General features: G+C 50.8%; 1 protein-coding gene across 1 annotated transcript in view; it reads right to left on the reverse strand.

Annotated features, from left to right (window-relative positions):
• Window positions 1-405: 405 nt before the first annotated feature.
• nectin4a (nectin cell adhesion molecule 4a) overlaps window positions 406-21,685 on the reverse strand; it is a 27,592-nt gene continuing 6,312 nt past the window's right edge. Inside the window, exons 2-9 of the mRNA XM_059642821.1 lie at window positions 15,145-15,489; window positions 12,716-13,015; window positions 12,265-12,382; window positions 11,698-11,849; window positions 11,000-11,147; window positions 5,422-5,530; window positions 2,483-2,818; window positions 406-1,056 (exon numbers count right to left, since the gene is read on the reverse strand). Of these exons, the coding sequence (XP_059498804.1) occupies window positions 859-1,056; window positions 2,483-2,818; window positions 5,422-5,530; window positions 11,000-11,147; window positions 11,698-11,849; window positions 12,265-12,382; window positions 12,716-13,015; window positions 15,145-15,489 (1,706 nt within the window). The 3' untranslated portion in view covers window positions 406-858. The remainder of the gene's footprint in view (window positions 1,057-2,482; window positions 2,819-5,421; window positions 5,531-10,999; window positions 11,148-11,697; window positions 11,850-12,264; window positions 12,383-12,715; window positions 13,016-15,144; window positions 15,490-21,685) is intronic.

Raw genomic sequence — 21,685 nt, forward strand, 5'->3', positions numbered from 1 at the left:
TACGGGTAGCTGAAGATTGGATGACTGAAAGGTTACAGAGGCGAATATGAGAACCGAGACAGGAGATCGTTGGGGCAGCTGAGCCAAAAAGTCCCCAAGACATGGACGAGGCCTTCAGCAGTGGTTGAGCTGAGCTGGGGATGAATCAGGTGCTATGGCAGGACAGGAATTGGCAGTGTCACTGACAGAGTGGACTTGAGCTCAGAAGCTCAGAGACCAAGATAATAAAATGTGAGGCTGGATGAACACAGCAGGCCAAGCAGCATCTCAGGAGCACAAAAGCTGACGTTTTGGGCCTAGACCCTTCATCAGAGAGCCAACCCTCTGATGAAGGGTCTAGGCCTGAAACGTCAGCTTTTGTGCTCCTGAGATGCTGCTTGGCCTGCTGTGTTCATCCAGCCTCACATTTTATTATCTTGGAATTCTCCAGCATCTGCAGTTCCCATTAGCTCAGAGACCAAGTTTGGTTACGGTTTGGAGTTACCATGGAAACGGCTGCAAAGATAAATACGTTAGTTTTCCCAACATTAAATTGAAGGGAATTTTTGTTCACCCAGCCCAAGGAATCTGATTGGTCCACAAAGGAGATGAGGAAGTGGGAGCAACAGCGAGAGCTGGGTGTCAGCAACAAATTGTAGCAAATGAGGTGTACTTTCAGATGATATCACCGAGGAACATCTTTAGATGAGAAATACAAGAAAAGTGAGTAAAACAGAGTCATCACTCCTGTCTGTTACAGTACAGTCTGTGTGTGTGTGTGTGTGTGTGTGTGTCTCAGCTCCTGTACAGATACAGTAACACACAGTGTGTAAATGGAAGTGAATCAATCTTGCTTTGAATGGAAAGTCTCTTGGGAGTTCAGACGCAGTGTTCCCTTCTGGCGATGTAGATTCCATTTCCAGTAGGTTTGGCTCGCAGGGTGCCGTTGTGTGAGTAAAAATGACCCATGGCTGCATGGATAGACTGCTGCCTGTCTGTCACCTCATCCTCATCCTCTGTCTGAGAGTCTGGCACTGAGGGAGAGGGGGTCAAGTTCCTGCTGGTCAATATCTCCACCTGCAGCAGACAGAGTGACAGGGAGATACAGAAAGGCAGACAGAGAGAAAGGCAGAGAGAGAGGAGGAGTAAGCAAAAGGCAAAGAGAAAGAGATACAGAGTGAGCAGAGAAGTAGAAGAAGCACAGAGAGATGGAGGAGCACCAGCATGAGGGGAGTGAGAAAGAGAGAGAGGAAGATGTAAATAGAGAGAGAGGGCCAGAGACACAGAGATGGAGAAAGACAGAGACAGGGGGATGGAGACAGAGAGACAGTGGGACAGAGGGAGGTGGGTGGAGACAGAGAGAGAGATGGAGACAAACAGAGAGAAGGTGGCAGAGAGAGTGAGACGGAGATAGACAGAGAGAGGAGGGACAGAGAGAGGGAGATGGAGACAGACAGAGAAGGAGATGGAGACAGTGAGAGAGTGGGACAGAGAGCACAGGGTGGAGACAGACAGAAAGAGGGAGATGGAAACAGGCAGAGGGAGTGAGATGGAGACAGATAGAAAGAGGGAAGAACAGAGAGAGGGAGACGGAGACGGACAGAGAGGGACCGAGAGAGAGTGAGATGGAGACAGACAGAGACAGACAGACGAGACAAAGCGGGAGAGACAAGTGAAACGCAAGCCAGAGAGAGTGAGTGGGGGAACGAAAGAGATATGACAAGAGAGTCAAGGGGAGGAGAGAGTGACAGGGTGAGAGAGGAAGAGAGAACAAGAGAGAACAAGAGAGGACAAATAAAAATCTGCTTAGAATCAAGTATGTAGCAGAATTTGAGCATATTTTAAAAAAGCAAAATCTAACAACTGAGAGAGTTTGGGGAACAGTGTAGACACAGGGTGGTGCTCCTTCTAACCCCATGCTGTCCCTGTCCTGGGAGTGTTTGATGGGGGGGACAGTGTAGAGGAAGCTTTACTCTGTATCTAACCCCGTGCTGTCCCTGTCCCTGGGAGTGTTTGATGGGGGGGACAGTGTAGAGGGAGCTTTACTCTATATCTAACCCCATACTGTCCCTGTCCTGGGAGTTTTTGATGGGGGGACAGTGTAGAGGGAGCGTTACCCTGTGTCTAACCCCGTGCTGTCCCTGTCCCTGGGAGTGTTTGATGGGGGGGACAGTGTAGAGGGAGCTTTACTCTGTATCTAACCCCATGCTGTCCCTGTCCTGGGAGTTTTTGATGGGGGGACAGTGTAGAGGGAGCGTTACCCTGTGTCTAACCCCGTGCTGTCCCTGTCCATGGGAGTGTTTGATGGGGGACAGTGTACAGGGAGCTTTACTCTGTATCTAACCCCATGCTGTCCCTGTCCTGGGAGCGTTTGATGGGGGGGACAGTGTACAGGGAGCTTTACTCTATATCTAACCCCCATGCTGTCCCTGTCCTGGGAGTGCTTGATGGGGGACAGTGTAGAGGGAGCTTTAATGTGTATGTAACCCCGTGCAAGTCTCACCTGTTCTGGTGTCAATGACATTTCACCGGTGCTGTCCCTGTGGTTGCTCAGGGGAATTGGCGGAGGAAGAGTCCTTGAACCAGGCCCAAGCACCCTCTCTCTGCCGTTGTACCTCAGGCCACTGTTCATGCTGTGGCGGAAGGCCCCGAACTGGTACACCGACGGAACATGGGCCGTCTCACTGGTTGTCGACCTCAAACTGTAGCGATGGTTGCCGAATGCGGAGAGAGGGAATGTTCCCTCTCCGTTGCCTGGGGGTAGATCCCGTGAGCTGTTCCTGAGCTGCTGCTGCGTCACCGTCGCCAGGCCCTCCTGTAGCATCGGCTCCTGCTCCAGCTGCCGCACAGGAAGAGGCGTTGAGAAAATTGAACCCCGGGGATTAAGGCCTGTGAGCATCGAGCTGCTCACACTGTCAACATGCAAATGCAGTATCCTCCCTCGTGTGCTGCCTGACCTCCCATCATCTCGTTGTCATAAAGTTGTCATAAACACAGTTGTCATAAAGTCAGACTGTCTGCAAAGCAGAGCTGCAATTGAGAGTTGTCACTGGAAGCATAGCTACTAAAATAGGAACACAGAAATGACTAGAGATGCGAAAAGCTCATAACCATTAATGCGAAGAAATAAATGACTTGAATCAGAGGTCATAATTTTAGCATAACTGGTGGCAGATTTAAAACAGAGATGAGGAGGAATTATTTCTGTCAAAATGTTGTCTACCACAGAGTGCAGTGGATGTTGGTCTGTTGAGTAAGGTGGAAACAGACAGATTTTCAACGAGTAAGGTGTTATAGAAAGCGAGCTGGAAAGTAGAGTCAAGACCAAGATGAGGACGTACTGAATGGTGGAGCAGGCCTGAGCAGCAGAATGGCCTACTTCTGCTCTTATCTCTTGAATTCTTTTGACTGGAATGTCTTCCTCCTGATTCTCCACAAAAGCAAAGGCAATATGAGGAGTGGAAGAGGGTAAATATATTCGTGATTTCAACTTCCCCAACATAAATTGGGATAAACTTGGTATAAAGGGTTGAGAGGGGACAAATTTCTTGAAATATATTCTGGCCAAGTTTTGTTTTAATATTAACACGCAGAAGGAACAGTCAGGACTGGATATAAAGGAGAAGGGAGATTTATCAGGGATGCTCAAATGTGCTCAATTCTGGTCGCCATATTACAAGAGTCAACAGCAGGATGGTGGCATAGTAGGACGCTCCTGCCAGAGCGCCTCGGCCCCACCTGTTCTTTTTCCTCCTTATTCCTTTCTTTTCTCTCTTCCCGTTCCTTCTTCTCTCCCCTCAGCATCAGAGTCAGCAGCAGCACAGGAAGCAGCCCCGGAGCGTCGAGTCCCAAGGGGACCCGGCAGCGAGAGTGGAAGCAGGCAGCCTAAGAGCCACAGAGAGGCCAGGTCCCCGGGGCTTTGGAGGGGGCGGGGGGGTGGGGGGGTGCTGCGATACAAATCCCAGTCCAGCATGACTTACCTTGTTGCTGGTAAGGAATGGACTGGAGGCTGGAGCGCTGCGGGACAGTTACTGGTGCAATGTGCTGAGCTTTTATTTCTAGATGGTAATTTAAATCTTTTGCACTAGATTGCAACTACCTCTGCAGGTAGTGCTTAGGCTTTCCTTTAACCCTCTTCGTGTAAGATTTTGTTTTACACTGTAAGATTAGTATCGAGATTCTTGCGCCTAAGAAGGTGCCATTAAAAGGCAGCCATTGTGAAAACTTTTCACCGTAGTGCAATGGACAATACAGAATATTCTGTTCTATCCTAGGATGTGGGAGTTTTGGAGAAGTTGCGGAAGGGGTTTTACCAGGATGCTGCCTGGATATGAGCTGTAAGGAGAGGCTAGAAAAACTCAGATTGTCTTCTCTGAAGGCTGAGGGGAGACTCGATAGAAGCTTATAAAAGTATGAGATGCGTATACTGGGCTGATGGTCACAAATCTTTTTCCTCAGAGTTGAAACGTCTGTTACTAAGGGTGGGGTATGTATTTAAGGTGAAAGGAGATGTGAGGGGCAGGTTTAGTTGCACAGAGAGTGGTAGGAGCCTGGAATGCGCTGCCAGGGTGTTGACGGAAGCTTTTAGATAGGCACATGGATATGCGAGGGATGGAGGGATATGGACCAAGGGCAGGCAGAAGGGATCAGTTTCATTTAACGTTGCACTTGGCACTGTCGCCAGGAGGAGCTTAAGAAAACAACTAGGAAAGCAAGGACGGGGCATGAGAAAACATGTTCTTCACATATATCAAGGTTAAGGGAATGGCTAGGAAAAGAGTAGCGCCCATTAGGTGACCAAGGGGCCAGCTTACGTGTTGGGGGGATATTGGTAGGAGGCGAAACAAACGCTTCACATCAGTATTCACTTTGGAACAGTCGGATGCAGGAATGGAATTTGAGAACATGGTCAGGGACGTTCTTGAGAAGATCGAGATCAGGAATGAGGGAGTTTGGGTGGGGTTTAAAGGGGGTCAAACCTCCAGGTGAGAGGGAGTTGTATCCCAGGAGATGAAGCAGGAAATCCCAGGAGCTCTGATCCAACTTTCTACTTTGTCGCTGGCCACAGGGGAGGGGGTGCCGGAAGACAGCCGATGTGGTTCCACAGTCCGAGGGCGTTAGGGATAAACCAAGGAACTGCAATCTCACATCAATGACAGGGAAGTTATTGGAAAAGATTCAGAAGGAAAGAAATAATGTCCATTCAGTGGTAAAAGTTTGAGACAATAGGCAAATTGATGGAAAGCGAGATTAGTATAGATTTATGGTGGCGCAGATAGGCAGAAACGCCTCAAAAGATTCTATGAAGTAGAACCAGCGTATTTTCACTCATTCGCCACCATCAGCTTGTGACAGGTTGGATTCACTAGCCACAGTAACGCTTGATCGTTGCTGTGGAGAGACTATTACAAAACGTCACTCTCTCGAGACATGTCAACTCACCACATTCTCCCGACTTCCCTCTCCATCTTGAATTCTGGCATCCACGGAGGCTGACATGGAGTTACAGCGACGGATGGAGGGTTGGCGAGACATTGTCGAGATCTCTTCCCTGTGGATAATGAGAAAAGGATAGTGTTTGAGTCCTCACATGAGCACAAGTCATGCGTCACCCCACCCACCTGGCTCGATTTCATCCCTCCTGTTCTCAGGCTCGCTCTCAAACTCTTATTCCTGTCAAGTGGCATTCAAAAACAAATATAGAATCACCAGAGGTAAATCGTTCACTCTGCTTTCTCTTTCCATGGATGCTTCCAGACTTGTCGAGTTTCACCACCAATTTCTTGTTTCAGATCTCCATCATCCGCAGTTCTATGTTTCATTTCATGAATATCTCCACTAGTCAATCCAGATACAAATATTCATCACTCAATCATCTATATAAATGATTTGGATGGGAAGATAGGAGGGGTGGTTAGTAATTTGCAGATGGCAGTGAGATTGGTGTTATAGTGGGCAGCGAGGAAGGTTACCCTCAGAGTACAACAGGATCTCGATCAGATGGGCCGAGAGGTGGCAGATGGAGATTAATTTAGATAAATTTGATGGGCTGCACTTTGGAAAGGCACGTCAGGGCAGGACTTATACACTTGATGGGAAGGTCCTGGGGAGTGTTACTGAACAAAGAGACCTGGGCGGGGGGTGGGGGGGGGGGGGGTGCGCGCGCAGGTTCTTAGCTCCTTGAAAGTGGAGTCGCAGGTAGACAGGGTGGTTAGGGAGGTGTTTGGGTCACTGGCCTTTATTGGTCAGTGCATTGGATACAGGGAGCTGGGAGGGTCAAGTTGCGGCTGTGCAGGACATTGGTTAGGGCCACTTTCGGAATATTGTGTTCAATTGTGGTCTCCCTGCTACAGGAAGGATGTTGTGAAACTTGAAAAGGTTCAGAAAAGGAGAAACAAGAACTTTGCCAGGCTGGAGGGTTTGAGCTACAGGGAGAGGCTGGGGCTATTTTCCCTGGAGCGTCGGAGGCTGTGGGGGTGACCTTATAGAGGTTTATAAAATCATGAGGGGCATGGATAGGGTGAATAGACAAGGTGTCTTCCTGGAGTGGGGCAGTCCAAAACTAGAGGGGAATAGGTTTAAGGTGAGAGGGAAAGATTTAAAAGGGATCTCAGGGACAGATGATGGTGTGCGTATGGAATGAGCTTCCAGAGGAAGGGTTTAGAGGGACATGGGCCAAATACTGGCAAATGGGGCTCGATTAATTGAGGATATCTGGTTGGCGTGGACAAGTGGGACCAAAGGGCCTGTTTCTGTACTGTACGTCTCTATAATCCAGACCCAAATACTCCCCACTCAAGACAAAGTTGAAATTCTGTGCCCGGGACAGTTCCCCGGATCGCAATGGATTCCATTTGGAAGTGGATTCGTACGGAAGTCGGAGCCGAAGCAGGTCAATGGAAAGGAGCCATTTGCATGGGCAGGAAATGTGTGTCTGTGTCAGGCCCCCGTACGGGACAGCGTTTGTGAAAAAGAGCATACCTGACTCGGACCTTGATAAAATGGGAACACCGCACCCCTCCGCAGCCTCTCTGTAAATCAAAGAGTGCGGATGAATGCGATTTATCCCTTGACACCTGTGATTGTTCATTGTGAGAGTCATCCAATTCATGGCCTAATCCCCTTTCTCTTCGAGAGTCAGGGGATTAGGCTATTCGGCAAGTCTGCAGCCGTCAATGTGACTGCAGTACAGAATGTCGCCTCCCTGGTTTCTAGAGTAAACAGTGTGCTGGAGTGGTTGCAGAACATTGGTCTGAGGGAAGGCGAGTGCTCTGGGTGACTCAGAGTCTTACGTCAGTAATACAGACTTTTCGATCCAACTTATCTGTGCCAACCAGCTTTCCTAGTCTGAACTAGTCCCATTTGGCCCCATGTCCCTCTAAACCCTTCCTGTTCATGTCCCCATCCCGATGCCTTTTAAATGCTGTAACTGTACCAGCCCCCACCACTTCCCCTGGCGGCTCATTCCACACACGCACCACCCTCTGCGTGAAAAAGTTACCCCCCAGGTCCCTTTTAAATCTTTCCCCTCTCACCTTTAACCTATGCCCCTCAGTTTCGGACTCCCCCACCCCTGGGGTAAAGGACCTTGTCTATTCACCCTATCCATGCCCCTCCTGCTTTTATAAACCTCTATAAGGTCCCCCCCCACTCAGCATCCAATGCCTCACAAACCTTATTGAATTGTTTGAAGAGGTGACCATACACGTGGATGAAGGTAGAGCAGTGGATGTGTTATACATGGATTTAAGTAAGGTGTTTGATAAGGTTCCCCGTGGTAGGCTCATGCAGAAGGTAAGGAGGCATGGGATAGGGGGTAATGTGGCAGAATGGATTCAGAACTGGCTGACCCTTAGAAGGCAAAAGGTGGTAGTGGATGGAAAATATTCAACATGGTGCTCAGTTACGAGTGGTGTACCACAAGGATCTATCCTGGGTCCTCTTCTATTTGTGGTTTTTGTAAATGATTTGGATGAAGGAGTGGAAGGGTGGATTAGTAAGTTCACGGACGATATGAAGGTGGGTTGCATTGTGGATAGTGCAGAGGGCTGTTCTAGGTTACAAAGGGACATTGATACGATGCAGAGCTGAGCTGAGAAGTGGCAGATGGAATTTAACTCTGAAAAGTGTGAGGTGATTCATTTTGGAAGGACAAACTTGAAAACAGAATACAGGGTTAACGGAAAGATTCTTGGCAATGTGGAGGAGCAGAGGGATCTTGGGGTTCATGTCCACAGTTCCCTGAAAGCTGCCACCCAGGTGGATAGAGTTGTTAAGAACGCGTATGGTGTGTGAGCTTTCAGTAATAGAGGGATTGAGAACCGTGAAGTTATGCTCCAGCTATACAAAAGCCTGCTTCAGCCACATCTGGAGTATCGTGTCAGTCCTGGCCACCTCATTACAGGAAAGATGTGGAAGCGTTGGAAAAGGTGCAGAAGAGATTTACCAGGATGTTGTCTGGAATGGAGGGAAGGACTTACGAGGAAAGGTTGAGAGAGCTAGGGCTTTTCTCTTCAGAACGACGAAGGATGAGAGGTGATTGATAGAGGTGTACAAAATGATCGGAGGTATAGATAGAGTGGACACCCAGAGGATTTTTCCTAGGGTGGAGGTAGCTATGACGAGGGGACATATTTTAAAGTGAGTGGAGGTAGATATAGGGGTGACATCAGAGGTAGGTTCTTTACTCAGAGAGTGGTCAGGGCGTGGAATGCATTGCCGGAGAGGGGAGTGGAGTCGGCCTCATTAGGGGCATTTAAGCGGCTATTAGACAGGTATATGGATGGTAGTGTAAGGTAGGGGTGGAGGTTAGGTAGACCGTAGTTTTAGGGTAAAAGTTCGGCAGAACATTGTGGGCTGAAGGGCCTGTACTGTTCTATGTTCTGTGAAAAATCAAATGGAGGCGTGTGAGTTGAACTCAGAAACAAAAGGTGGACAGCCACACTGCTTAGCCCTGCCGGTGTTCCGAACAGTAGGGGATGGTCAGACAGACACATTTCGTAGTGTAACAGTCATGGAGACTTAAAGTATTCAACTAACATCTGGAATACACGCAGTGTGAAACGCACAAGAGCGTAGGGTGTTCTCAATTTGTGTTGTAATGTAACAAAAGACTGCCCGAGTCAAGATTTTGTCTTGGGAAATGAACCTGACCAGGGTAGGTGAGGAGCAGCAGTGGATGAACATACTGCTCGTAATCCAGTTTGCTTTGTCATCCTTTTGGGAAGGGGCAAAGATGAGAAGGAAGCGAAATTGCAGGAACACCGGCTTTACAAAGGCGAGAGATGACCTGGCAAGCATGGAATGGTCAAAGCCGTTCGAGGGCAAGTCTGTCGCAAATCGGTGGGAGATAGTCAAAAGTGAGATGCTTCAGGCACTGTGCAGATCTGTCTCCCTCAAAGAATTCAGATGGTATGTGCAAAAGCTCAAGCACACCCCGGCTGTCCAAAGGCAAACAGGGTTGGGGGAAGCATGACAACAGAGCCTCTGACCATCTCAAAGAGTGGATCTTTAGGAAGCTCAGAAAAAACACTACAGGGGAAGTGGAACAGGATGTTAGAAAATCAAGGAGAGGATATCTGAAGCTATTGTGAAACTAATGAAAGTCCAAAAGTGTCCTATCACTAGATTAAGCGGAAGAGGGTGTCTTAAGGAAAAGGTTTGGCCCATTAGAGGTGTACATGGCAATCAGTGTGCGATTACAGAAGATGAGGGCAGTGTTCTCAATGAGTGTTTTGTCTCTGCCTTATCAAAAAAAAGAAGGATGTAGCAGGAGTTGTGATTGAACAGGAGGAGTGTGAACAATTAGATCAAATATGTAACTACGAGAAGTGGAGGACTGACCTGCCGGAGAGGGATAAATCATCGGAGCTGAGGGAATTTGTTTCACCAGCTGTTAACGGAGAATATGATGGAGCCTGTAAGGACCGTTTTCCAATCCTCACTAGATACAGAGGTCTGCAAATGTTGTATCATTACTGAGACCATAGATAGAGTGGCAGAATTAGGCCATTCAGCCCATCAGATCTGTTCTGCCATTCGGTCATGGCTGATAGGTTTCTCAACCCCCTTCTCCCTGCAATTCTTGATCCCCCGTACCAATTAAGAACCTATCTGTCTCTGCCTTGAAGACACTCAAATGACCTGGCCTCCACAGCCCTCTTCAGCAATGAATTTCACAGGCCCATCCCCCTGTCCAGCTCCTCCCCATGGAAGCATCATCTCCAGGTCCGCTCGATCCAGGCCGCTCAGTATCCTGTCAGTTTCAATCAGATCGCGCCCCTCCCCACCTCCTGGTTAAATTTCTAAATTGCGGGAATGCAAAGTTGGGAGACCATTTGGCAAACACTGTAATTTTTATTCCTAATGTGATGACCTCACCTTGACCTAAGATTTATCAGGATGTTGCCGGGAATTGGGGGCGCAGTTTGAGTTATAAGGAGAGATTGGATAGGCTGGAACATTTATCCCTGGAGCGTGGAAGATTGAGACGTGACCTTATTGAGGTTTATGAAATCATGAGGGATATAGGTAGGGTTAACGGCTCATCTCTTTTCCCCTAGGATGGGGGATTTCAAGAGTGGGGGCATATTCTTACTGTGAAAGGTTAAAAAGTCATGAGTGGTTTGTGCGTGGAATGAACTGCCAGAGGAAGTGGTGGGTGTGGGCACAGTTACAAAGTTTAAAGGACATGAGTAGGAAAGGTTTGGAGGGATATGGGCCAGGAGAAGGCAGGTGGGGCTAGGATTCAGGATTGGTTGAACCAAAGGCTCTGTTTCTTTGTATAACCCACGACATGTGGATCCATCCCTGACCCTGGGCAGAGGAGCTGGAAATGGTGATCAGAAAGGGCAATGAGAATAGCCAGCAACGGGCTGAAATGTCCGGGCTGCAGCTTTTTCACTAGGCAAAAGGTTCTTTCTAACCCGCTGCTAACCCTTTCCCGCTCATGCTGTGAAGGGTCTGAATGGCCTTTTCCTGTATCCACGGACTGGTCTCTGTGCGGAATGTCACAACTTACAGCTTGAACGCCATCTGCTCTGTCTTGTTCTTGTGGTAGCGATTGACAGCGACGATGGAAATGACCAGAATGAGCAGCAGTAACACACCAACAGCTCCAATGGCCACGAACGCCATGGACAGCATATTGACACTGGGCACGTTGGTGTCTGAGAGAGAGACCGAGACACATCACTGTTCCATCACCAGCTTAGACATGGGGTAAAGCTTCCTCTACACTGTCCGCACACCGCCCCCCCACCACCCCCATCAAACACGCCCAGGACAGGGGCAGCAGGGGGTTAGATACAGAGTAAATCTCCCTCTACACTGACCCCCCGTCAAACACTCCCAGGTCAGGGACAGCACAGGGTTAGATACAGAGTAAAGCTCCCTCTACACTGTCCCCCATCAAACACCCCCACGACAGGGACAGCACAGGGTTAGATACAGAGTAAAGCTCCCTCTACACTGTCTCCCCCATCAAACACTCCCAGATCAGGGACAGCACAGGGTTAGATACAGGGTAAAGCCCCCTTTACACTGTTCCCCCCCCATCAAACACTCCCAGGTCAGGGACAGCATGAGGTTAGACACAGAGTAAAGCTTCCTCTACACTGTTTCCCATCAAGCTGTTGCAGTTTGGCTCTAGCAGTGAATTCTGATGTGAGTTGGTAATAAGGCTGGAGGAGAATGTGTTGCTTCTGAGTTGGAACATACCAATTATTTTAACATCAGTCTGTCCGGTCCGACTGCCAATCTTATTAGTCACTTCACAAATGTATGTCCCTGAATCTTCAGCAGAAAGTGGGCTTCGAAACAGGAGTTTGTTCCCCTCGGTGACACTGTTATTGGGTAATGGGCTTCCCAACCTACAGAGTAACATCAATGGAGAACAATAGCAAACAATCCGCATCAAACGCCTTCCCATTCACTCCCACTGTACACAATCCCAATGGACCCAAACCCCTTCCCATTCACTCCCATTGCACACAATCCCAATGGACCCAAACCCCTTCCCATTCACTCTCATTGTACACAATCCCAATGGACCCAAACCCCTTCCCATTCACTCCCACTGCACACAATCCCAATGGACCCAAACCCCTTCCCATTCACTCTCATTGTACACAATCCCAATGGACCCAAACCCCTTCCCATTCACTCCCACTGCACACAATCCCAATGGACCCAAACCCCTTCCCATTCACTCTCATTGTACACAATCCCAATGGACCTGAACCCCTTCCTATTTTCCCTTGCTCCACAATCCCAATGCGCACAAACCTTTTCCATACAAAACCATTAGCCGGAGGATTTCCATTCTCTTGACAGCTGAGCTCTGCATTATCCATCCCCAAGTGCCAGTTCTCTGAGGATTTCTTAACAGACACCTCTGGCACATCTGCAGGAAGGAATGTTTGAGTTAGTTTGAAGTTCGTCAAGAGGAAAATATCCAGAAATCAGTACCCCTTGGATTAGATACAGGGTAAAGCTCCCTCTACACTGTCCCCAATGAAGCACGCCCAGGACAGGGACAGCACGGGTTGAGATACCTAGTAAAGCTCCCTTGACACTCTCCCCCATCAAACACTCCCAGGACAGGGACAGCATGGGGTTAGATACAGAGTAAAGCTCCCTCTACACTGTCCCCCAAACAAACACTCCCAGGTCAGGGATAGCACAGGGTTAGATACAGAGTAAAGCTCCCTCTACACTGTCCTGTGGAAATACTCACAGTAAATATTGAGAGTGTAGTCCAAGCGAACGGGCCTGGTAAATGTGGAATGGTTGACCAGGCAGGAGAGTGTGTGCCCTTGCATGGCTCGGACTGGGTCCAGGTAGAAGCTGCTGCTGACTGTCACAGTCCCATTGGCGTTCTGTGTCGCTGATTCCTCCTGCCTGCCTGGTACCTGGCTTTCCCAGAGGAGCGCCGTTTTTGGGGTGCTCCCAGTGGCTATGCAGGTCGCTGCCAGGGCCTCTCTATCACCCTCCAACAGGGCACGTGGTCCAGGCACAATGGAGACCTGTGGAGGCACTGTGGGAGGGAGCAAGGGGTTGTCAGAGCAAGGAGGGGAGAAGTGAGGGAGATGGAGGAAACACAGATAGAAGGGTAAGAGGAGAGACAGAGAGGGGGATAGGGAGGTAGAGGGGTAAGAGGAGACAGAGAGGGGGATAGGGAGGTAGAGGGGTAAGAGGAGAGACAGAGAGGGGGATAGGGAGGTAGAGGGGTAAGAGGAGACAGAGAGGGGGATAGGGAGGTAGAGGGGTAAGAGGAGAGACAGAGAGGGGGATAGGGAGGTAGAGGGGTAAGAGGAGAGACAGAGAGGGGGATAGGGAGGTAGAGGGGTAAGAGGAGAGACAGAGAGGGGGATAGGGAGGTAGAGGGGTAAGAGGAGAGACAGAGAGAGGGATAGGGAGGTAGAGGGGTAAAAGGGAGGGAGAGGTAGGAGATGTAGGGTTAAAGGAAGTTAAGGTTGAGGGTGTGAGGGTGAAGGAGAAGGTAGGTGAGGGAGTAAGGAGGTGAGGTTGAGGGAACCATGGGGTGTGCGGGTGAGGAAGTGAGGGTGAGGGAGTGACGGTGAGGGCGTGAGGGTGAGGGCGTGAGGGTGAGGGGGAGTGACGGTGAGGGTGAGGGCGTGAGGGTGAGGAAGTGAGGGTGAGGAAGTGAGGGTGAGGAAGTGAGGGTGAGGGAGTGAGGGTGAGGGAGTGAGGGTGAGGGAGTGAGGGTGAGGGAGTGACGGTGAGGAAGTGAGGAGGAGGGGGAGGGGGTGAGAGGGTGAGGGGGATGGAGACCGAGGATTGGGAAGAATAAGGAAGAGACGATGTGATGTTAACAGGAGAACTCTGATGGGGTCAGGGAGCTTCCCAAATTGGGGTTTCCCAAGCTGAATTACCAGGGGCCGAGTGGCCATTGGACTCTGGTTATCCCACATACACAGCCCGACGCTCACCATTTCACTCCCCTCCATCGCAAGCTCAGATCTCAGATCAGGTTTTGGAATCGGGGTCACAACGGGAAAATTAACTTAACGTCAGTGAGGGGGAGTGAGATCATTTAAGTGGAGTCGCAGGTAGACAGGGCGGTGAGGGAGGTGTTTGAGACACTGGCCTTTATTGGTCAGTGCATTGAGTACAGGGAGCTGGGAGGGTCATGTTGCGGCTGTACAGGACATTGGTTAGGGCCACTTCCGGAATACTGTGTGTAATCCCGGTCTCCCCGCTACAGGAAGGATGTTGTGAAACTTGAAAGGGTCAAAAAAGATTTACGAGGATGTTGCCAGGGTCGGAGGGTGTGAGCTACAGGGAGAGGCTGGGGCTATTTTCCCCGGAGCGTCGGAGGCTGAGGGGGGCGACCTTATAGAGGTTTATAAAACCATGAGGGGCATGGATAGGGTGAATAGACAAGGTCCTTTACCCCAGGGGTAGGGGGAGTCTGAAACTAGAGGGGCATAGGTTTAAGGTGAGAGGGGAAAGATTTAAAAGGGACCAGAGGGGTAACTATTTCACACAGAGGGTGGTGCGTGTATGGAATGAGCTGCCAGAGGAAGTGGTGGGGGCTGGTACAGTTACAGCATTTAAAAGGCACCTGGATGGGGACATGGATAGGAAGAGTTTAGAGGGACACGGACCAGATGCTGGCGAATGGGACCAGATTAATTTAGGACATCGGGTCGGCACAGATGGGGTGGGCCAATGGGCCTGTTTCGGTGCTGCACAGCCCTGAGACTGTATTTCCACTGATTGAAGACTGTAGAGCCAGGGTCATAAATTAGACCCAGAGCGCTCACGAGGGATGTTAGAGAGCACTTCTACACACAGGGCTCGAGCACTCTTCCTCGGTTACATCTGATGCCGAAACATCTTTGTTTAACAAGGGGTGTAATGCAGGGAGGCCACAGGTTAGCTGTGGCTGTTACTGAGCGGTAGTACAGGCTGGAGGGGTGTCAGTGACCACTCCAGCTCCTACCATTCAGGGAAAAGTTACACACAGTGCAGAAGAGGCCCTTGGGCCCATCAGATCCGTACTGGTCCCCTCAGTCTGCTGTGGGTCCCACACTAGGCCCAGGCTCGTTGAGTGCTCCGCATGTTGGGATGGGGACTGTTTTGATGGAATGGGAGCAGACGGAAGGGGAAGCCGGACCGTCGCTCCGCGGTGGTGCTCACCCAGGACTGTCAGCCAGGTGTCCTTCTCAAAGTTTCCGGCCGGGAAGGTGACGATGGTGCATCGGAATTTCCCGCCGTCGGTCAGAGCTGCCTCCCGGATGACCAGGGAGGCGTCAGGGTTGGATCCAGGCTCCCGGAAGTGCGCCCGCGAGCCATAGAAGGGGTGGGTGCTGATGCCGTGCTCCAGGCTCCAAACGGCCACCACCTCGGGTCCCAGCTCAGTCAGCTTGAGCCAGGTCACCTGGGTCACCTGACCCATGCCCACAAAGCGGCACAGGAGGGTCACCGGGCTACCCAACACTGCCCGCGTCTGAGGCTCCACCAAAATGTCGGCGAGGGAGACACCTGTGGGGTGGGGAATGAGGGGCAGGGGAGAGAGAGAGAGAGAGAGGGGCCGGGAGAGGAAGGAGAGGCAGGAAGGAGGTGGGAAGTGAGAGCGAGATGGGGCAGGGAGTGGGTGGCGAGGCGGGGGAGAGGTGGGGAGAGAGAGAGAGAGAGGAGGGTCGGGAAGAGGGTGGAGAGAGAGGGTGGGGAGAGGTGGGGCAAGAGAGAGAGAGCACGCGGGGAGAGGGTGGAGGGACGGGGGAGAGGTGGGGGGAGAGAAAGGGGTTCGGAGAGAAAGGGTAGAAAGAGGGGGCAAGGTGGGGAGAAAGAGAGGGAGAGAGGTGGTGCAGGAGAGAGAAGGGGGTGTGGGGAGAGGGCAGTGAGAGAGGGGGGAGAGAGAGCGGGGGAGAGAGTGAGGGGCGGGAGAGAGGGTGGCAGCGGGAAGAGAGATGGGGGAAAGAGAGCGGGGTGGGGAGAGGGGGGCGCGGGTGGGAGAAGAGATGGGTGGCAGAGAGAGGGATGGTAGAGGGGGGTGGAGAGAGATGAGGGTGGGGGGGAGAGGTGGAGGAGGAGAGAGTGAGCGAAAGGAGAGAGATAGTGGGGTGGGGAGAGAGAGTCGGAGGGTGGGGAGAGAGGTGAGGGGGAGGAGACAAAGCCGGGGATGGGGGGGAGAGAGAGGGGGTGAGTTGGGAGACAGAGGGATTGGGGGTTAGAGAGAGAGGACGGGGGGAGAGTGAGAGGGGGCATGGGGAGAGAGAGGTGGGGGAGTGACAGAGCCGGGGGGTTGGGGGAGAGAGTTGGTGGGGATGGGAATATGGAGCCGGAGAATTGGGGGGAGAGAGAGAGAGAGAGAGAGAGAGAGAGAGAGGAGGGGGGCAGAGAGAGAGAGAGGAGGGGGAGAGAGAGAGAGAGATTGTGGTGGGGGAGGTGGGAGAGACAGAGCCAGACGGAGGGGTGGGGGTTAGAGAGGGGAAGGGGGGAAGACAGGGTGAGAAAAAGAGAGAGAGAGAGACAGCGAGAGTGGTGAAGGGGCCGGGGTGATTAGCAGGTGTTGGAGAGAGAAAAGTGGCGGGGTTGAGAGTTAGAATGTGTGGCAGACAGAGAGAGAGAGAGCGAGAAAGTGGTGGGGGGGGGGAGATATAATGAGAGAGAGAGAGATAAAAAGAGAGTGGGGAAATGGGAGAGACAGACAGCAGGGGAGGGAGAGAGAGAGAGAGAGAGAGAGGTCATTGTTGAGTTCAATCACTTTAGAGCCCTCATCCACATCCTTTCCCCAGACCCTGCCAATACATCGGCTGCTTTCAGAACAGCCAACCTCTTCATACTTCCTTCTTTATCCCAATAATGAGCTCTTCTTTCTCCCTGGCTCGCCACTATCCGTCCTTTATCCCCCTGACAATCCTTCTCCCCTCTACACTGTGTCCCCACCCATCACTTGCTCCATAACACCCCCCACTCCAAACACCGTCTTCAGCATAGATTCCACCCTTTCCCAGCTCTGAAGAACAGTCACCAGACTGGAAACTTCTCCCCCCTCTCCACAGATGCTGCCAGACCTGCTGAGTTTCTCCAGCAATTTCTGTTTTTGTGAGAGAATGTGCTGGTGGGAAAGTTGGGGGGGGAGAGACAGAGAGAGAGAGAGAGAGAGGAAAATAGAGTGGGACAGGGAGAGAGGGAATGGAATAAGAGAAGGGGAAAGACAGGGAGTGACAAGGGGTGATAGAGAGAATGAGAAAGGGCAACAGAGTGAGAGAGAGGGATGAGAATACTAGGGGAAAAGATGAGGTGAGAAGGAGCAATAGAGAAAATGAGAAAGGCTAACAGAGTGGGGGATGAGAATAGTAGGGGGAAGGAAAGAGGGAATGATGAGAAGCAACAGAGAGAGAGGTGAGAATAATAGAGAAAAAGATGAGGTGAGAAGGAGTGATAGAGAGAATGAGAGAGGGTGACAGAGAGAGGGGGAGTGAGAATAGTAGGGGGAAGGAAAGAGGGAATGATGAGAAGCAACAGAGAGAGAGGTGAGAATAATAGAGAAAAAGATGAGGTGAGAAGGAGTGATAGAGAGAATGAGAGAGGGTGACAGAGAGAGGGGGAGTGAGAATAGTAGGGAGAAGGAAAGAGGGAATGATGAGAAGCAACAGAGAGAGAGGTGAGAATAATAGAGAAAAAGATGAGGTGAGAAGGAGTGATAGAGAGAATGAGAGAGGGTGACAGAGAGAGGGGGAGTGAGAATAGTAGGGGGAAAGACGAGGTGAGAAGGAATGATTGAGAGAATGAGAAATGGTGACAGAGAGAGAGAGTGATATGAAGAGAAGCAGAGGGAAAGGTGAGAGATGAAATGAGAGAGAGAGAGAGTAAGAAGGAGGAAGAAGGTGGAGCAAGAGAAAGAGAGCGAGAGAGAGCGTGGTAGAGAGGTAGGGGGAGAGACTGCAAAGTGGTGAAGGCCAGGGATGGTGGGGGGAGAAAGAAGTGGGAGCAGGACAGGGCAAGGTGGATTGGAAATCGGAAGAGAGGGGAGACCGGGAGGGAGAAAGAGAGCCGGGAATGAAAGGGTAGAGGGCAGAGTGAAAGAGGGAAGTTCTCGGTTATTGCTGACTGCGACCTGGAGTATCTAAGAGGATCCAGAGGGCGTGCCTCCGATCGAACTCAAAGTGATACCGGTGACATGAATTTACCTGTCGGAAATCTGACAGGGAATCTGCCTCGTCAGTTCAAGCTGTGTAATTCAATAATAAGCCAGTTGCATTATTCAAACAAAAAAACCAGCTTCTCGCTTCGAAACAATAGATCACGGCTGTCAGATCCCAGACAGATCCGATCAGAAATGGTCGCTAACCCCAGGGGGAAATACACAGCTCCTCGTCTGAAATATAACCCTTACCTGCGATCAAACACTCCCAGGGACAGGGACAGCACGGGGTTAGATACAGGGTAAAGCTCCGTCTACACTGTCCCCCATCAAACACTCCCAGGGACAGCACGGGGTTAGATACAGGGTAAAGCTCCCTCTACACTGTCCCCCCCCATCAAACACTCCCAGGGACAGGGACAGCACGGGGTTAGATACAGGGTAAAGCTTCCTCTACACTGTCCCCCCCATCAAACACTCACAGGGACAGCACGGGGTTAGATACAGGGTAAAGCTTCCTCTACACTGCCCCCCCCATCAAACACTCCCAGGGACAGGGACAGCACGGGGGAGTAAAGCTCCCTCGACACTCTGAGTGCAGGAATCTTTGCACTGGATGAGTAAGGTGAGATAATCTGTTGAGCAGGCCGTCTGATGTAGTTGTTGTCGACACTGACTCAGTTGGGAGTCACTGTTTCCTGTCAGGTATGTGAGGAGTCAATACGGTCCTGTCCGGTTGCGTGTGAGAGCACATCCCCACCCATCCTACTCCCTTGGCAGCCAGCTGGATCGAAACCAAACCACTTCCTCACTCTCATTAGGTTCATAACAGAGAAAAACATAATCCGTGTCTAACCCCGTGCTGTCCCTGTCCTGGGAGTGTCTGATGGGGGGGACAGTGTAGAGGGAGCTTTACCCTGTATCCAACCCCGTGCTGCCCCTGTCCTGGGAGTGTTTGATAGGGGGGGAGACACTGTAGAGGGAGCTTTACCCTGTATCCAACCCCGTGCTGCCCCTGTCCTGGGAGTGTTTGATAGGGGGGAGACAGTGTAGAGGGAGCTTTACATTGTGTCCAGCCCCGTGCTGCCTGACTGCCTTGTCACTCCCCAGTATTCCCACACTGATATGATTGATCCTGAGCCCATTCTGATTGAGGTGAAGTCTGTTTGCATCACCTCAGCTGCCTGTGTGCAGTTTGAAGTGGATTTGTGCCTGGTTTGTGGTGTGAATGTTTTCTGAATTCACCCGTTGTGGTTAGGCTGGAACCTCACCTTAGTCTGACAGGGTAACAAAGAGTCGTCAGAAAGTACTGTTTATAGCAGGAAATCCCTTCCAATCCACCTCCAGACTTTGCTGAATCAGCTCATTCTCATCCCCAGTCATTTATCTCTCTTATTCTGCTTCTCTCTTTCTCATTCTCTCCATCACGCTCACGTCCCCTCTGGCTCTCTCTCTCTCTCTCTCTCTCTCTCTCAATCCCAACTGTCTTTTTACTTCCCCTTCCCCTGTTTCTGTCTGTGTTTTCTATCCCAGTCAAATTCTCTGGCCCTCTCCTGCTGTCTCTCTCTCTTTCTCTCCTTCACCCCATTCCTCAGCCCCTCATCGCTATCACTTTGCAAAACAAGACAAACCCTAAGGAGCTGCAGATGCTCGAAATCAGAAACGAAGACAGAAATTGCTGGAGAAACTCAGCAGGCCTGGCTGCATCCCTGGAGAGAAAATAGAGTTACCGGTCCGGGCCCTGAAACATGAACTCTGCTCTCTCTCAACAGAAGGTGCCAGACCTGCTGAGTTTTCACAGCCATTTCTGTCTCTGTTTCTATTTATTACTTTGACTTTCTGTCACTGTGTCTTTCTTGATCCATCTCTTTCTGTCTGCATCTCTCACGTTGTGCCCACTGCGTTCTCTTTCACTCACGCTCTCTCTCTCTCTCTCTTTCTCTCTCTCTCTACTTCTCATTACAGCTCATTTTTCTACCTCTCTGCCTGTCACTTTCTCCTGGTCTGTCCCAATCGCTTTATTGCTGTTTTCCTTCTTTTATTGTTACTTCCTCTGTCTCTCTCATTGTTTTTCTGTATCTTACCATTTCTCTCTCTCTCACACACACACACACACAGACACACACACACACAGACACACACACACACACACTCACACACACAGACACACACACTCACACACAGATGTTCTCTCTCCCAGAGTCTTTATCTGTCTGCCTCTCTGTCTCAATCTCTCTCTTTGTTTAGTTGCGCCCACTTTCTGTCCTGTCACACCTCGCACGACAATTTTGATGAAGTTGTGAAACCTGCCTGGCCAGAAATTCGAACCAAAATATGCCAGCAACATTTCCAAGGTCACAGAGTCTTGGAATGTAGGTGCAAAATAAGTTCGTACTTTGTAAGGAAAAGTAAAGTCTGTTCCCCTATCGGAGGGGGATTAACCCTCTCACACACCCCCTCCCCATTTACACACAGCGGGCAGCCTGTTCCCCTATCAAAGGGGGATTAACCCCCTCACACACCCCCTCCCCATTTACACACACCGGGCAGTCTGTTCCCCTATCAGAGGGGGATTAACCCCCTCACACACCCCCTCCCCATTTACACACACCGGGCAGCCTGTTCCCCTATCAGAGGGGGATTAACCCCCTCACACACCACCTCCCCATTTACACACACCGGGCAGTCTGTTCCCCTGTCGGACGGATCAATGTGTAACTCTGCTCTCCCTGTGTAAATTGAGGTTTGCTTTCTGATGCAGTGAAGCTGAGTGATGACTGGGTTACTAACCGCACATGGTCTAATGGTGACTGTGCAGAGTGGGGTGTCCCAGAGTTGTGCAGAGGTGGGTCGACCGTGTGGGTAAATTCTTCGCACGGTATAATGGGGTAAACCGTTTAAAACTGCTTGTTGCCCAGTGGGACAGTTCCCTTTTTCTGGAATAACCAGCCAATGTGGGAGCACCCTCTCCCCCACTCCACAAGGATTTTGTAAATGAGGTCATCTCTCAGTCTTCAAAATCCCCGAGGAAGACAGACTCAGTCTCCTCAATCTCTAATGACAGGACGATCCTGCCATCCCATGGATTAACCTGGGGACCCTCCGCTACCCTCCCCCTCAGACCCACCCTCCATTCGAGAAGGAGACAGGAGCTGCCCACCGTATCCCAGACGGTGCTCTCCCTGGGGCTGTTTAAGACCGTGAGAGGACGCCGACACCGCTCTGCTCAGCCACCGACGTCCCCCTACCCTCGCTGCCCCTACACGCTCAGCCTCAGTGTCTCAGGGACACAGACACTCCGATCCCTTTGGAACCTACACTTCCCGACCCCTCTCGCTCCCTTTCAGAAACATACTGCCTCCCCGCACATCCTTCCTCAAAGTGAATAACCTTCATCCACATGATATCCCATCTGCAACATTCGGGCCCATTCCCCAGACTGTCCACACCCTCTTGTATCCCCCTCACTACTTAACATCGCTGCACTGTTTTGTTTCATCAACAGATTTGGAAATATTATTCCCACCTCCAAATCATTGACCCATCTGGGGTTCCTGCGCTGACCCACTTTGGCAAACAGCCTGACAC

This window comes from Stegostoma tigrinum, chromosome 46, assembly GCF_030684315.1.
Source record: "Stegostoma tigrinum isolate sSteTig4 chromosome 46, sSteTig4.hap1, whole genome shotgun sequence".
NCBI lineage: Eukaryota > Metazoa > Chordata > Chondrichthyes > Orectolobiformes > Stegostomatidae > Stegostoma > Stegostoma tigrinum.